This window comes from Cercospora beticola, chromosome 3 (assembly GCF_033473495.1).
Source record: "Cercospora beticola chromosome 3, complete sequence".
Taxonomy (NCBI): Eukaryota; Fungi; Ascomycota; class Dothideomycetes; order Mycosphaerellales; family Mycosphaerellaceae; genus Cercospora; species Cercospora beticola.
In genome coordinates, this window is record NC_088937.1 from 1921397 (window position 1) to 1936411 (window position 15015).

The 15015-nt window shown below is 53.1% G+C and overlaps 7 protein-coding genes across 7 annotated transcripts; 5 read left to right on the forward strand and 2 right to left on the reverse strand.

The window, feature by feature from the left end:
* Positions 1–820: 820 nt before the first annotated feature.
* Positions 821–1426, forward strand: RHO25_004710 (uncharacterized protein; the record flags this gene model as incomplete). Its single annotated transcript, XM_065602583.1, has 1 exon — positions 821–1426. One exon carries the CDS (start codon positions 821–823, stop codon positions 1424–1426), a length of 606 nt encoding a protein of 201 aa, XP_065458655.1.
* Positions 1427–2309: 883 nt separating this feature from the next.
* Positions 2310–2810, reverse strand: RHO25_004711 (uncharacterized protein; the record flags this gene model as incomplete). The annotated part of the gene is made up of 1 exon (XM_023595630.2): positions 2310–2810. The coding sequence occupies one exon, from the start codon at positions 2808–2810 to the stop codon at positions 2310–2312; it is 501 nt and encodes a 166-aa protein (XP_023457118.2).
* A 2201-nt stretch (positions 2811–5011) lies between these two features.
* RHO25_004712 (uncharacterized protein) lies at positions 5012–5485 on the forward strand (the record flags this gene model as incomplete). The annotated part of the gene is made up of 1 exon (XM_023595631.1): positions 5012–5485. One exon carries the CDS (start codon positions 5012–5014, stop codon positions 5483–5485), a length of 474 nt encoding a protein of 157 aa, XP_023457117.1.
* Positions 5486–5802: 317 nt separating this feature from the next.
* On the reverse strand, positions 5803–9210 carry RHO25_004713 (uncharacterized protein; the record flags this gene model as incomplete). Its single annotated transcript, XM_023595632.2, has 1 exon — positions 5803–9210. One exon carries the CDS (start codon positions 9208–9210, stop codon positions 5803–5805), a length of 3408 nt encoding a protein of 1135 aa, XP_023457126.1.
* Positions 9211–10272: 1062 nt separating this feature from the next.
* RHO25_004714 (uncharacterized protein) lies at positions 10273–10869 on the forward strand (the record flags this gene model as incomplete). The annotated part of the gene is made up of 1 exon (XM_065602584.1): positions 10273–10869. The coding sequence occupies one exon, from the start codon at positions 10273–10275 to the stop codon at positions 10867–10869; it is 597 nt and encodes a 198-aa protein (XP_065458656.1).
* A 458-nt stretch (positions 10870–11327) lies between these two features.
* RHO25_004715 (uncharacterized protein) lies at positions 11328–11870 on the forward strand (the record flags this gene model as incomplete). The annotated part of the gene is made up of 1 exon (XM_065602585.1): positions 11328–11870. The coding sequence occupies one exon, from the start codon at positions 11328–11330 to the stop codon at positions 11868–11870; it is 543 nt and encodes a 180-aa protein (XP_065458657.1).
* Positions 11871–13549: 1679 nt separating this feature from the next.
* On the forward strand, positions 13550–14815 carry RHO25_004716 (uncharacterized protein; the record flags this gene model as incomplete). The annotated part of the gene is made up of 1 exon (XM_023595634.2): positions 13550–14815. One exon carries the CDS (start codon positions 13550–13552, stop codon positions 14813–14815), a length of 1266 nt encoding a protein of 421 aa, XP_023457905.2.
* Between the last annotated feature and the right edge of the window lie 200 nt (positions 14816–15015).

Genomic DNA, 15015 nt, shown 5'->3' on the forward strand with positions numbered 1-15015 from the left:
TCCAGCCCTTTCTTGGACAGCTTGCTAATGCCGTCGGTCGACGATACGTCATGATGGCTTCTATAATTTTGTTTCTCTTGGGCAGTGCGGTTGGAGGATCTTCTACCTCCAGTAAACAGCTCATCGCTGGCCGAGCGATACAAGGAGCAGGTAGCGGCGGAGTAACCATGCTGGTAAGACAACATAGATGACTCTAAGTCTTGTTCAATTCTAATCGACAGTCACAGCTTGATTTGATCGTCTCGGATCTTGTGCCCGTTCGGTCACGCCCAGGTTATATCGCGGCCACATTTGTCGCTGTGAACATTGGGACTGCACTCGGACCTTTCCTCGGCGGAGTCATCGTGGAGAGAATTTCCTGGCGTTGGATTTTTTACATCAATCTTCCGGTCGCAGCATCGCGCTACTCGCGGTCACATTCTGTCTTGATACAGGCTTCAAGCGGGAACTGATGCGTGAGCGCATCTTGTCCATCGATTACGTGGGAAACTGTATGCTGATCGCGTCTACGACTTCGGTCCTCTTCGCGATCTCTTATGGCGACATACGGTATTCTTGGAGTAGCTGGCACGCTATTCTGCCTCTAGTGATCGGACTCTTTGGGTTCGGGATATTTTCAGTGTATGAAGCCTTCGTCCCAAGACTACCGATTGCGCCTCGTCGATTCTTCAGCCGACCCACCTCCGCTGCAGGGTACCTCATCACCTTTTTCTGGAGCATCCTATCGTTCTGGAGGATCTATTTTCTCTCGGTCTATTTCCAGGCTGTACAGTTGTCCAGCCCAAGCCGGGCCGGAGTTCAGGTTCTTCCTTCGGTCATCATGCTGATCCCGGCCGTAGTGGTTGGCGCTTGGGTTACGAAGAAGACAGGCAGATATCGCACCGTCCACTTTGCCTCGTTGGCCGGACTACTCCTTGGGCATGGACTGTACATCCTTTTGTCACCGTCCTCGACGGCAGTGGAATGGATTCTTTTTCAGCTCGTCACAGGATTCTTTGGCAACATGTTGATTCCCGCCATACTGCCCGCCATTCAGGCTGGGATGGAAGAGACAGATGCTGCAGCCGCGACTGCATTCTGGGGCTTCGTCCGAAGTTTTGGAATCATATGGGGAATCACTATCCCGGCTGCTGTACTCAACGCCCGCTTCGACTCGCTCGCGTATCACATATCCGATCCCACCCTACGTGCCAGTCTCACTGGTGGGAAGGCTTATGAGAAAGCCAGTGCGTCTTTCATCAAGACGATCCCAGGCTCATCCCGGGATGAGTTGGTGGGTGTTTATGCCGGTGCCTTGACAAGAGTTTGGGAGGTTGCGATGATATTCCCGAGTCTAGCACTTATATTTGTCTTTCTAGAACGCAAGATCGACATGCGGACGACTATCAATAGTGAGTTTGGCCTGAAAGAGGTGGAAAAAGGGTAGTACAGACTGGCTTACCTAGGCGGATGGCCTGTACACTAAGGCTAAGGGATGTATAAACGTAGGATGTAGCCGCTCAAGTCAATTGAACACCCCAGAACGACCTCTATGCAAGGCGTGTCTGTCTGTCAATTTCTGCTTCGCGCTTCCTGGCCTTTCCTCAGCTCTGCAATGATCGAGATCTGCAATATATGCCTACTGAGACAAAGCATTTCCGATCATTGTCACCAGCTTCACTGCTCACGTGATACTGGCTTAGAAAAGCGCGTGCGGATTGCGGGACTCGCAGTGGCGATGTGAACTATCACTTTCTAAGAGGCGTAAGCTGTGAGGAATCTCTGACGTCGAGTTTATCGAGATCACAACTGAGACTTCGACTGAGTCCCGGCAGAGTGCTGCGACCGCAGATCTGCTGATGCGCACCGAGATGGCCGATACCCGGTCGATGGTCTCAGAGGCCATTACGTTCTTGTCTACCGTTCGCATGCGAATTTTGTGAGATGAGGTGGCGTGCTGACATCGAGTTTTGACAGTGCGGAAGAGGTGCGAATGTAAGTTGCTCCTTGTACGGGCCATCCCTCACAGCATTACAGTCCACGAATTAGCTACCTGGCAAGTCAGACGTAGCCCTCTTTCAACGTGTGTCGGCGCCCTAGGGTGGAGAAGCAGCTCTTATCTTCTTTGCGCCGCGCGAGAATGAAGCGTAACTCAGATCACGAATGACAGATCGCGGCTGACGCTTGGTGATGACAAGGCATGCCTCGCACGACATGCATCGAACCTCTGGATAAAGCTGCGGCTGTCGCAGACCTTCAAAGGTCAAAGCAGCCTTCCGACAGAAAATCCCGAAAGAGTAAATCCCTCTAGGGGCGATGGCGCAGAAAGGTCACCCGAAGTCTGGGCCATGACCTGCAGTTTCCAACTCTTTCAAAGGCCAATTCAGCGCATCTCGCGAGTAACTGCCCAAGTGTCCTGCAATGGCGTGGATCACGGAACTGCCGGCATCGCAAAAGGCCCAGAAGTTTCGACAACGATGTAACAATATGCCATAGTAAGCAAGAATTACCAACGCCTCCGGTCGGTGCTTGCGTAGTACGTCGACGAAGTCAGCTTCGATCTTGACAGAAAATGCAGAGACGGCCTGCAAGTAGTCGTCCTCATCCAGATTGTGACAAATGTCAAAGGCGGACTGTAGGAGATCAATTGCTTTGCGACATGCCGCTTTGCTGGTTTCTCCAGGGTCAGAGTCATCCATTAGACCCTGCAAGGGAGTGCATTCGGTCCCCGAAGAGGTGATTCTATCACGAGCTTCAAGGACGGGCTTCACGAAAGGCTCGATCTCGGGATCCCGAAGGTGTTCCTGCGTTGGCGTATGTACGGCTGTCATGCCGCGATTCAGGTTGAAGCAATCGACAAACCGGTCGATGAAAGAGTGAAAGTCGTTTCGGCGGTGGGCGAGAGTGTCGGCCAGAACGTGTCTACCTAGGATACCAGCAAAGAGGTAACGAGGGAGAGTTGACGATGGCTCACAATTGGTTGTTGTCTCTCTGACTTGGGAAAAAGAGGCCAGAGCCCTTGTTTGAAGTTCGGTGGCTATGTATCCGAGATGCACTGCCGATGCGGGATAGCAATGCGCCAGGTGGAAGGCTGTGAAAGCCAGTACCTCGTCCATGAGATAGGGTGCGTCGGCAGCGCGTTGGACGGCGATGGCAACGACATGCCGGCCTGGAGCAGAGAAGCCAGGCACCGCATTGGCGTGGTGGAGCAAGACCAGGTGTTCTGATGTGTAGACTGATTTGGGCATACCATCCAACGGGATGCCCAGGCCGGCGAGGTGATCGTCGTGCAAACATGGGGAGGCCGGAGACGGAGCTAAGTGAGCATCGCCGTTCCCAGCACCATCGACCCGGCTGCGAGTTCGAGATCGTGCTACAGAGCCGAACAGGCTTTGGGGTAACAGGTTCCCCTGACGTTTCGACTGCTTCCGCCCGCCACCACCGCCGCCGCCGCCGCCTTTTTCGACGGCGGGTACGCGCAGCTGCGTTCGGCCTTCTCACAGTTCACACAAGCTGGCCATCGCTCGTCGCAGCGCATGTGGCGGCGCTTGCACTCGGTGCAGCCATTTCGAGATTTCTTGTGAGAGCGACGCGTGTTTGTGGTCGGCGTGCTCGATGCTCTGTCGCTGCGTGAAGTATTCAAGCTTGTAGATCTGGCCATTTACGGTCCTGAGTCACGTAGTGTCTTGGTTCTCATCCGGCCATGGTGTTGGATGCCACAATCATCGACATTGCAGACACCACGAAACGATGCAGGAGCTGAGGGTGTGAGGATGCTCAGCCCCAGAGCCGAACTTCACCCGCGGCGTTTTCTCGGAAACCTTAAATTCGGACCTGACGACTCTCCCGAATCTTCAGCTGCTGCTCTTGCTCCTGACCCAACAAGACACTTTAGTCTACCATGATCATGTCCGCAGGACGCTCCAGGCCGGCTCGCGGGCACCGGACAAGTGGAATTCGCAGAACAGGCACGATTCTGAGCATCCTGCAGAACCCATGGAAAGCAAGACTGCGACATTGTGGTCGTGTATCCTTTGATTGAATCCCGGAAACGATAATTGTATTACCCGTATCGGAATTGGAGCATCATGAGTGTTCACGCTGATTCCGAAATGACACTAAGTCGCAGGACTCTCTTCAGGAATCAACTGCTTTCACCATTCTTAAGAATCGCGATACCATTCTGACTGTCTCAATGAGCTTTCCCCCGGAGTCAAGACCATAGGAGCCCAGTTATCATTGAAAGCACCTCCAGCTCCGGCCCTCTTCTTCCAAGCCACCTTGCCAGTCCTCCAATCAACAGCCACAAAGTATCAGACGTACTCGCCCTTCGCCACCAGCTTAAGATTATGGGTGACATCGTGGAGCAGTCCACGCGTGGTGGACAGTACGGGCACTGTTTTCGATGTCTCATCGGCGGTCCAAGCAACCGAGCAGGAATGATCAGTCGACTTATGTTGAAGCCAGTCACACCTTTCGCGATGCCGGTCATATTATTCCATGCTCCATTGAGCGTGTAGTTCGCATCACTTGCCCGGGCAATGGCGGGCGCGTTGTCCTCATGCTACTGTAAGTGAGGTCCCTTGGCATGTGAATGAAGTCTGTGTTTCATGTTCGTTCTCAGTGGTCATCGCCGCCTCCTTTTATTGCTCCTCGCTCTCTTCCGTCACTCTCATCGCTACCACCACCTACCACCACCTACCACCACCGCCCGGCCTCCATCGTCTGAGCGCCGCTGGCATCTGCAGAGCGCCAAATTGCGATTTCGCGATTCAGCTCCTCGCGCTTACGAGATCGATCAGGATTGCTCGAGAGCACAAAAGGGCAGAATCGTGAGCGAGCGATTCGACAGCCTCTACCGCCAGCGACTCTGCGACCGCCTCTGCAAACGCACAAGAGCGATTTTACAAGCATTACTCACGACCGCCGTTCGCATTGACATTCGCACAAGAGCGAAAACTCAAACGAACGATCTCCAACACGCTTCATTACTACAAAACACAATCCGCGATATCAATCGGGCAAACGCACAATGACCGAGCAGCTCGTGAAGCAAGTCGCAGATCGCGACTCTGCCACTCCCGGAGAGGAAGTCGACGCGCTGCATGAGTTGTGGAAGAAATACCGCGAGGGAATAGTTGAGAATATCAAAAGCGTCGACACGCAAAAACAGATTCTGCTTGCCATACACACGCTCGCGCCAGGCCGCGGATACCCAGAACTCGACATGATTTACGCAGCGTATCAGCAGCGCATCACCGGCGAAGCAAAGACCACGGACTCCACTCAGATCTGGCGCGATTGGGAGGAGAAGAAGAACAACACTGGACGCAATGTCAAAATTGCTTATCGGCCCTTCAGACGTCTGCCGCCTACCACGCCTATCGTGACGTTGGAGGTTGCTAAAGCAGAGATGAATCGCTGGGCTGAAGCAGGCTATCCGAAGAGCGACCGCGACACCGCGCTTGGCGCGAAAGCCGCAAGCTGTTTCGCGCAGACTACCTGAAACGCAATATGTGATGGTGGGGATCTCAGAGCGACGGTTTGGGAGATACTGACATTTGGAGACTCGTGCTTGGGATAATGAGACATCTAAGCAGAAACGCGATGACACAAGATCGCGATTACGAGATCCAGCATTTACGAGTACGAGAGACGAGCAATGAGCTGAAATGCCATAGAGCGTAACATAGCATGAGCTGTGTTTCTACCAAGTGTAATATAGCAACAGCCACGACCAGTTGATACGTCACGATATCTGCAATTGAGTGGCATCCAATCTTCTCGAGCCTCAAGAACCATCGAGCCCGAGCCCAGGCCGCCTCACATCTTTGCATCCCTTCTCGCTCTCATGTAATTGGGCACCCTTTGCGGCAGGACGTCCATCATCTGTTCCAGCCATTGTCTCGTCGTCGCTGGATCTATCACACTGTCGATCTCGCCGACAGTAGCTTGGTTCAGAGCTCTACCTTCGGCGTACGCTGCATCAACCATTTCTTGCTCTTTCTTCCTCCTCTCTTCATCGTCCTTGATAGCCTCTAGTTCTTTCCTATATGCAAGCTTCACGGCCCCTTCAAGTCCCATGCCTCCGAAGACAGCGTTGGGCCACGCCACGCACATACTGTTCCTTAGCGTTCCGCCTCCGAGCATGGCTTGAGCGCCCAATCCGAATCCATTTCGGAGGACGACTCCCAGCACGCGGCCACCGAGGAGGCCGAATTCTTGGCTGTTGCCGAACCAGTCACCGAAGCAGCGATATGTACTTCCTGCACCTTGCGCTTCTGTTGAACGTTCAAAGTCGGGCCCAACCATGAATCCTGGAGTGTCGCAAAGACTGATGACATGCATGCCACCGAGACGGATGAGGAGGCGGAAAAAGCGGTTCACCTTCGTTCCTGATTCCACGTCGATGGCTCCGCCGAGAGGTGAAGAAGAGTTTGAGGCTATTATACCTACTGCTCGACCTTTGACGCGGCCTAACCCTGTGAGCACCGAGAGTCCCCATTGCGGACTGAATTCAATGAAGCTGTCGTCATCCAGAAGAAGGGCGATTACAGCGCGGATGTCGTAGGCTCGGCGACGGGCTGAGAATGGTGGTACTACTGTACGCAAGCGGAGGTGATCGGATGTGTAAGGGCTCTCCGCCGGAGGCAGGTGCGGTTGTGTGAACATCGCGATGATTTTGCGCACTAATGGTGCAGCTTCGACTTCAGAGTCCACCAGTACATCGATGCCGCCAGAACGCATATGCACATCGATGGGTCCGATTTCTTCGTGCTCGAATAAGCCGAGACCTCCGCCTTCAATCATAGCTTGGCCACCCATGCCAATGGTAGTCTTCTTTCTCTGTGGAGCATCGGCTGAGCCACCTCTTGTAGCTATTATGACGTCGCAAGTACCCAGCAGAGCAGCATTACCAGCGAAGCAGTACCCGTTCACAACTGCGACAGACGGTATGCCTCTTGCCTTGATCTCGCCGAGCAGAGCGAATGATGGCGTCTTGAGGCCTGTGGTGCTAAGGACATCAGTATCGCCGGGTCTTCCGCCTCCTCCCTCGGCATATAATACCAGAGGAGCAGGATGAGCAATGACTGAGGCGAAAATCCGATCTAGCTTCTCGTGGTGGAAATGCCCTTGGGTGCCGGCAAGTACTAGGTAGTCACCAAGGACCATAGCGACTGGATGCGACTGCATGGTAGCCCATCCTACGATGATACCATCTCCACTGGTTCGTGTGATTAGATGGGACATCGGATATCTTTTCTTCTGTGCTGCAACCACGAGATCTCCAAACTCCACGAATGAGTTTTCGTCTATGAGCAAGTCAAGATTTTCGCGACCAGTGAGGTACCCGTTCGCATGGCGCTTCTCTACGTCTCTTTTACGGCCAGCGTATCGCACTGCAGCTTTGCGTTCGTTGAGCTCTTTCAACTCCGGTCGCAGTACCTCTGGATCCTCAGTCTCGATGGCATCACTCGCATTAGCAGACGAATCGCCTTCGTCCGGCGTGATGAAAATAAGGGCCTCACCAGCATTGATTTGTTGTCCTTGTGATACAGGTATTTTGGCCACGACACCATTGTGGGCGCTTTGTACAGAGTGTTCCATTTTCATCGCCGCGAGCACGACCAATTCTTGACCAACGCTGACCTTGTCCCCTTCGCTCACTTTGAGTGAAAAGACAACCCCGGTGAGATGGGCCAGAAGCTCCTCTGAACCTTCAGGACGCTCGACCTTTGTTGCAGTCTTCGTCGAAGATTTGGCTGTCTTGGAAATCTTGTCGGCTTTAGCTTGCAGCACATCCACATTCTGCTTCGTGGAGCTATAGAGATTATCAACGTTGTCCTGAATGGTCAAGATTGTATGTCTCCCTTCTCTCACGACCGGCATATCCAGCAATGCCATGAGAAACGCCTGATTGGTCCCGCACCCGATGATAGTGGTCTGAGCAATTGCCCAACGAGCCAGTTGTAATGCTGAAGCGTACGAGGAAGACGTAACGACAAGCTTCGCCAGGAGACTGTCGAATAGAGGGCTCACAGTGTACTCGCGACCTCCTTCAATAGCTGTCTCGATCCGCACTCCGGCGCCTGTGGGGAATATGGCCCGCTGAATGATGCCCGCTTCAGGTTGCGCAGTGCCATCTTTGCTGAAGCTTTCGGAGTTTACACGCAGCTGGATGGAAGTCAATCGAGGTGGCAAACGCTCTTGCAATACACCTAGGTCTGCCAAGGTGTGTCCGAGGGCAACCTGGAGTTGCAGATCCACCAAATCAACGCCATTGATCTGCTCAGTGATAGTATGCTCCACTTGTATCCTGGGATTCGCCTCCATGAAGAAGAAGTCGTCGTTAGCTGTGTCGACGAGAAATTCGATAGTGGCGAGACTTCGTAGCTTCACTGCCTGTCCTACTTTCACCGCGGCTGCAATGATTGCTCGCCGCAGTTCTGGTGTAACGGACTGAGAAGGAGCGATCTCGATCACTTTCTGGTTCCTTCGCTGAAGCGAGCACTCTCGCTCCCAGAAGTGAGTGACCTCTCCAGTGCCGTCGCCAAGTAATTGAACCTCGATATGCCTGGCGCCTTTTAGATATCGCTCGGCAAACAAGCTTCCATCGCCAAAGGAAGCAGAGGCCTCTCGCTGACAGGCGTCATAAGCCGAGCGAATAGCTCGCTCGTCCTTGTTATTATCGATGATGCGGATTCCACGCCCTCCGCCACCAGCTGCAGCCTTCAATATGACACTCCTGCCTGAGCCTAGGCTTTTTGCGAATGTCAGGACATCACCAATAGAGGAGCCTCGATCTGATGCAGTTTTGGTGCCATCCAGAATAGGTACGCCAGCTTCTGTAGCCAGAGACCTTGCGCTCAGCTTGTTTCCGAGTCGTGCCAGCTGCTCGCTCGTTGGCCCGATGAAGACAATCCGCTCACGCTCGCATAGTCGCACAAAAGCAGCATCTTCAGACAAGAATCCGTAGCCAGGTGCGATACCCCAACATCTTTCCCTCTTGGCAATGTTGACAATACTCTCTGCGTCGAGATATGCAAGTGGTCCTTCTGCAGACAGGGCAACAGAGGTGGTTGCGAGGCGTGCATGTGTCGCGTCCTTCTCGGAAGGTGTGTATAAAGCTACTGTCTGGATATCCGGGTAAAGTGAATATGTTCGAATGAGACGGCAAGCTATTTCGGAGCGATTGGCGATCAGGATCTTGATGGGCTGTCGGGTAGACATATTCGTGACAGCCGCGTGAGACTTGTTCCCTGGATGGCGGTGGCCGTCGATAACAATCTTGAGCACGATATCTGTCTTGCGTCTACATTGTTTGCCATGTTCATGTCGTTACTGTAATCTGCCTCGGCAACGACGAGTCGACCGCTGTTTCCCCAGTCTCGGTGCGCGGCTCATGTTTTGTCCGCGCCGAGGGTTGTGGCCCGTGAAGTCCTTTCAAATTTTGACGTGTGCGCCAATGGATGAACCACGACTAACTAACCTCACCATGCAAAGAACGCTCTGCGCTCAGCCTTTGCCTTGTCGTACACCTCCTGAACCTGTTCCTTCACCTCTTTACTCGCCTTCTGAGCAGCATGCATTTCCTGTGCTCTTCTGCTGTCCCCGAACCCGAGCACCCGCACCAGCATGAGCACTCAACCAGATACCCTTCGCTATTGCCTGTCCAGGATATGCCACAAGTCATAAACTTCCACTGAGTGTCTTGCTCGCCAGACTGCCGCTTCACTTAGCAAGTCCCTTCACGCCACCCAGCCAACCGTCCTCTTTGATCACGAACGCCGTCTCTCATGCCAATGGTGGCGGGTTTCGCTGCGACAAGGCTGCCAGACTTCCAATCTTCTCACGTCACCGCATGAAGCAGAAGTATCGCCCCACATGCGCGGTGTGTTCCGGAAACCCTCTGGAGTTCTGATGAAACATGTTCTTCGAAGTCACATGAATGCTGAGCTGATTGGCGGTGCGGAGGACCATGTAGGAGTATCTTAGGAGATGACTCAGCCGCGCCGTGGCGTTTTTGCCTGCTGGGGCGCTGCCTGAGACGCTGCATTGCTCTTGAAGCGCAAAACATTGGCCATTTTGGACTGACTGACAACAAGGTATTTGAACAATTTCTTACGAAAACAGTTTGTTTCGATGAATGCAAACCAAGAAGCTCCGTCGGGAGGGCAACGCAGCAACGAACAGTCGAGTTGGATTCACCAGATCCTGCTCTTTTTGTTCGTGCTTGGACTTTCAAGTCTAGCCCTATTGGCTCTGAGTTCCTTCAGAACAGTTGAAAATACAATGTATACCGTAAAGACCTGGCTTTTCCCTTCAGACCCCCCAACCCGCACCGATGGCAGACCCTGGACAGGAGCTCCTGAAGATGAAGGCCATCTCCCTTTCTCTGACCCATATGACGAGCCTCTACCAGCAGTCAGAACCGAGTTTACAGGAGGTGCGACAATTGCATATGGCTGGCCATCAACCGGTGGCGTTTGGATACACGAGAATTGCTACGCAGTCGAACTTGACTTCCTTGGCGTTTCCCGTTTCGAGGTCTCCCCAACGCAGCGATATTCGAAAGCCGAGGATGAATTCCGCAAATATCTGGAACGTATCGGTGCTCATTTCTACGACAGCGACTCGGCCTATAACAGACAAAGTTCTCGAAGGTCAGATCGGGAGTTGTGGTACGGCTGGACAAACGGGGTTCCTGAAGGAGGCGTGTGGGCACTCCGTACAGTGGGCGCTGAGGATGCTGTTCTTGGGGTTCCCCGAATCCGGAATGCGCTTTCGATGCAGGAAAGATGCAGAGCGATAGAGATGTTGGGAGGCACGTACTTCGAGAAGTGGGAGGACATCAAATGGGAGAACCCAGCACCACGCTCCGAGCCGTAGTGTGTGTTCCTCACACGCTGGTCGTCCCCGGAACTGCACTCGCAGCGGCTCTTCTGTTCATGCCATTTTTGTTGACTCTGTGCCCGAGGACGGGACGTACCAAGACGCTGCTCTGGCATATCCTCGATCGCGGTGAGACCCTTTCTTGAAAATGTCTCGTGGACAACTTAATATCATGGACGCGAAGGCTCCTTCATTGGTACGACTCGTATTTGCAACTCGTGACTTACAATTGTGTCAAGCCTTGACGCAAGAGATGGTACGTAGATGGATTGTAAAGAGCCATGGCAGAAGATGGTCGTGTTGAATACGATCCATGTGGAGCCGATGATCGGACCTCGTCTTGGCTGGTGGAGTGACAAAGCAACAGCAGCGCATTGAGTTCTACCTACTTCTACAGCCTCCACCGAACACACGAAACATCAAATCAGACAATCAAGACACGAACCAGAATCATCATGGCAACCGACCCTACCATCCCAATGCCTCCTCGCGACCTCGAGGAGATCGCATCTCTTGACAACGCGCTCGTCTTCCCCACCTTTACCGCGCAAACTGCCTGGGTGCTGGGCTCTCTCCTCCGAACCCGCCTGCTCGACTTCGCCAAACCCACAGTGATAGATATCAGCCTGGCACACGGCAACCACTGCCTCTTCCATGCCGTGACGCATTCCGGCACAGTACCCGATAACGATTCCTGGGTCGCGCGCAAAAGAAACACTGTCCTGCGGTTTGGGAGTTCGACCTGGTTCATGCACAACAAGTTCCAGGGCGACGAGCCAGCATTTGCGGCGAAGTTTGGATTGGGTCCCCAGGCCGGAGAATACGCCATCCATGGAGGCGGGTTTCCGGTGCGTGTGCAGGGCGTTGAGGGGATCGTGGCCGTGATTGTGGTGAGTGGCTTGGCCCAGGCCCAAGATCACGGCATTATCGTGCAGACCGTGAGCGACTATCTGCTGGAGCTGGGAGTCGACGTTGCGGAGAAGAAGAAGGAGGATTGAGAAGCCATATACGACATTTGGAGGCCAAGCAGTCTGCTTCAGCATGCTACAGCGAAGAATGCATTGAGATGCTGTGCTCTAGCTGAACGCGTAAAGCCTTATAAGAAGGGCCCATTCGGAAGCTGCGTCTCGTAGTCACATGGTGCATACAACAGTGTTCAAATATCTAGAGGCAGATAAGATGTCGCGACATGCAAATTGGAGTAGGAGCAATGCAGCATGAGCCGCTCGCATTGTCTCGCGACTGGCATCGAGGCTCGAACATCACAACCCCTCCATCTACTCTACAGCAAAACTACCTCTGGACGGCGGAGTTGAGTGAAGCCCGTCGATTTGCAGTGGTGTGCAGACAGGACTCGTGTTCGAATCGTTATGACGGCTGGGACCTAATCTCTTTGGGTGTTCGCAAATGCAGCAAGTTGTCGTATGCGCCAAAGTCCTGGTCATATCACTGGACTCCAGGACAGCGCGACTCCGGCACTCGATCCAAGGCATCTCTTTTCGCGCTTTCGAGGCGGCATTGGACCATTCGTCGCAATAATACAAGACGGGATGCTGCGGGCTGGCGATAAAATTGGTACAGGCCAAGCGGTCGTAGATGACGAACGGCACTAGATGAAGACTGCATTGGAGCTTTGACTCTCTCAGGCATTCGCAATTTTGGCAGGATGTCCGCCTCATCTTTGCTGTTCGCAGAATTATTGGAGCTCTGTCGATCTTAAGTCTTCGACAATTAGGCGCATCGGTATTCTGGAAAGCCCGTGAGTCTACCAAGGAAACTTAATTCCATGTGGGCTTGAGAGCTACAGCTCAGCAATGGCCCTAGCCAACACGGACGACTGATGTCGCTAGTGAGCTGCGGCGCGTGAAAGGGACGATGATTGCCCCAATTGGAAGTCTCGATTTTAGACGGCTGGGATGCAAGTTTCCTGAGATCACCTAGCCAACTCCCAACCGTCATTGCGAACATAAGAACTTGGACTGTCCTTCAAGACTGGGCTTACAAACAGTCCGGCGGCCCAATAAATCGGCAGAAGGTTGAAGCTTATATCAACGTACAAGCCAAGGGGCGCCTGAAGCAGACGCAGCACGTGCTGTTGGGCGTGCAATGATAAAGCACGCAACTCTGAAAACCTGGGAGTTCCGTTCCGGAATAGGCGCCGCGCACTGCCGATGCTCTTTTGATCCTCCATCAAGCTTTAACTCTACGACATCTCATGAGTTCCTCAGACTACGCGACGTTAGACAGAGCTGCAGCCTTCAGGATTCTCACTACAACATGACCGGACCAGCTTTTCGCCGTCTCGGTGTTCGCTCTTCTCTCGTTATTGCCGCGCCCTCGACCAATCAGGAAGACTTTAGCCGGACCAGAGACTGAACTGATCTACAGGGCCATGCTCCATGATGAGTGATCTGAGCATGCAGCCCGGAGAGCCGCGCATGGCAGTAAACCATGTTTCTAGTCTCAATGCGGTTCTCACACGGTCTATCACGGCCAATACAATGCTATCGGATCCCGCCCAGCTACGTGTTCCTAGACCCCTTCAAACTCAAACTTGCGGATGAAGCGGGGTCGGCAAAAGCTGGCACTTGTGCAATGTTGGTATATAAGTGTTGTTGCCGTCGTTCGTCTAGCAACCTGCCAAAACACCGCTCTCATTGATTCGCACCTCAACACGATGTCGACTTCAAAAGCAGCCGGCAGTGCTGTGGCTTTGTCCAAAGCCATCGCGGAAAACACTGCATTGATCGAAACATATCGCAAAGAGAACGGCCTGCCTCCTTTAGACCTCGAGACAGATACTACAAATGCCGCCTATCCACCGCAAATTGAGCAAGTCCGCCAACGTATCGTCCGAGATACTCAACAGCTGCAAGAATTGGTATCTGGGCCAGGCGATCTTTGGCAGGTTGCCGGCATGCCGGAATCGATCTATTTGGGACTTATTCGCGTAGTCAACGAGTTCCGGATCCCCGACATGGTACCTCTCGACTCAACAGTCTCGTATGAAACTCTGTCAGAGAAAACATCGATCCGCGTAGGAGTTCTGCGCCAAATCTTGAGGGCAGCCATTACATTCGGAATGTTCAAGGAGCCCAAGCCAGGACACATTGCACATTCGGCTATCACCAAACGTTGGGCCGGGTCGGAAGGAATTCAAGCCTGGATTACAATGCTTGAGGCTGTCACTCTCGGCGCCACCAATCTTTCCGCTGCACTACGCAACAATCCAGATATGGACAGTCCTGCAACCGCACCGTATATGCTTGCTTTGGCAACTGGTGACTCAGGCTACTATGAATATCTTAATCGAAACCCGGAAAAGGCCAAGGTTTTCTCAAAGGTTATGAGCAACTTTCAGGCCGGCGAAGGATATGATCCGAAACATGTGGTCAACAACTTCGACTGGGCTGCGCTGAAGGGAGGACATCTCGTCGATCTCGGCGGATCTATGGGCGAGATTGCATTTGCTCTCAAGAAAAAGTTCCCAAACCTTCAGATCACTGTTCAAGACCTGCCAAGCACTATCCAGGCTGCGCGTGAACAGCCCGATCTCCACGGAGTCAACTTTATGGAGCACGATATCTTTGATCCTCAACCCATCTCCGGCGCCGATGTTTACCTGTTCCGTTGGATACTGCATAATTGGCCTGATGCGTTTGCGGTACGGATCTTGCGGGCATTGATTCCGGGGTTGAAGCCCGGGGCGAAAGTGTTAGTTGTTGACGAAATTATGCCGGAAATTGGAACCGCACCTCCTCAGGTTGAGAAGAACCAGAGGATCTTGGATATCACCATGTTAGACACTTTCAATGCGAAGGTGAGAGAGCTGGAGGACTGGAAGGAGCTATTTGCTGCAGCGGACCCACGATTCGCTATTGTTGGAGTCAAAGATCCTCAAGATTCGCGTCTGGGCTTTATCGAAGTGCAGTGGCAGGGCTGATTAAAGAATGACTTGAACTCATACTGCCGGTGCGATCTCCTCCGAAAGTCTCAAGATGCCTACTTGTCCCAACGTGCTGGTGAACAGACGCTGAACTCTCACTGTCAACAGTAAGTTCTCAGCCGATGCGAGACCAATGCTCGTTTGCGAGTTTCCATTCACATTTCTACAATCAGTGGCCCTCGAACTTCGCTTGTGCT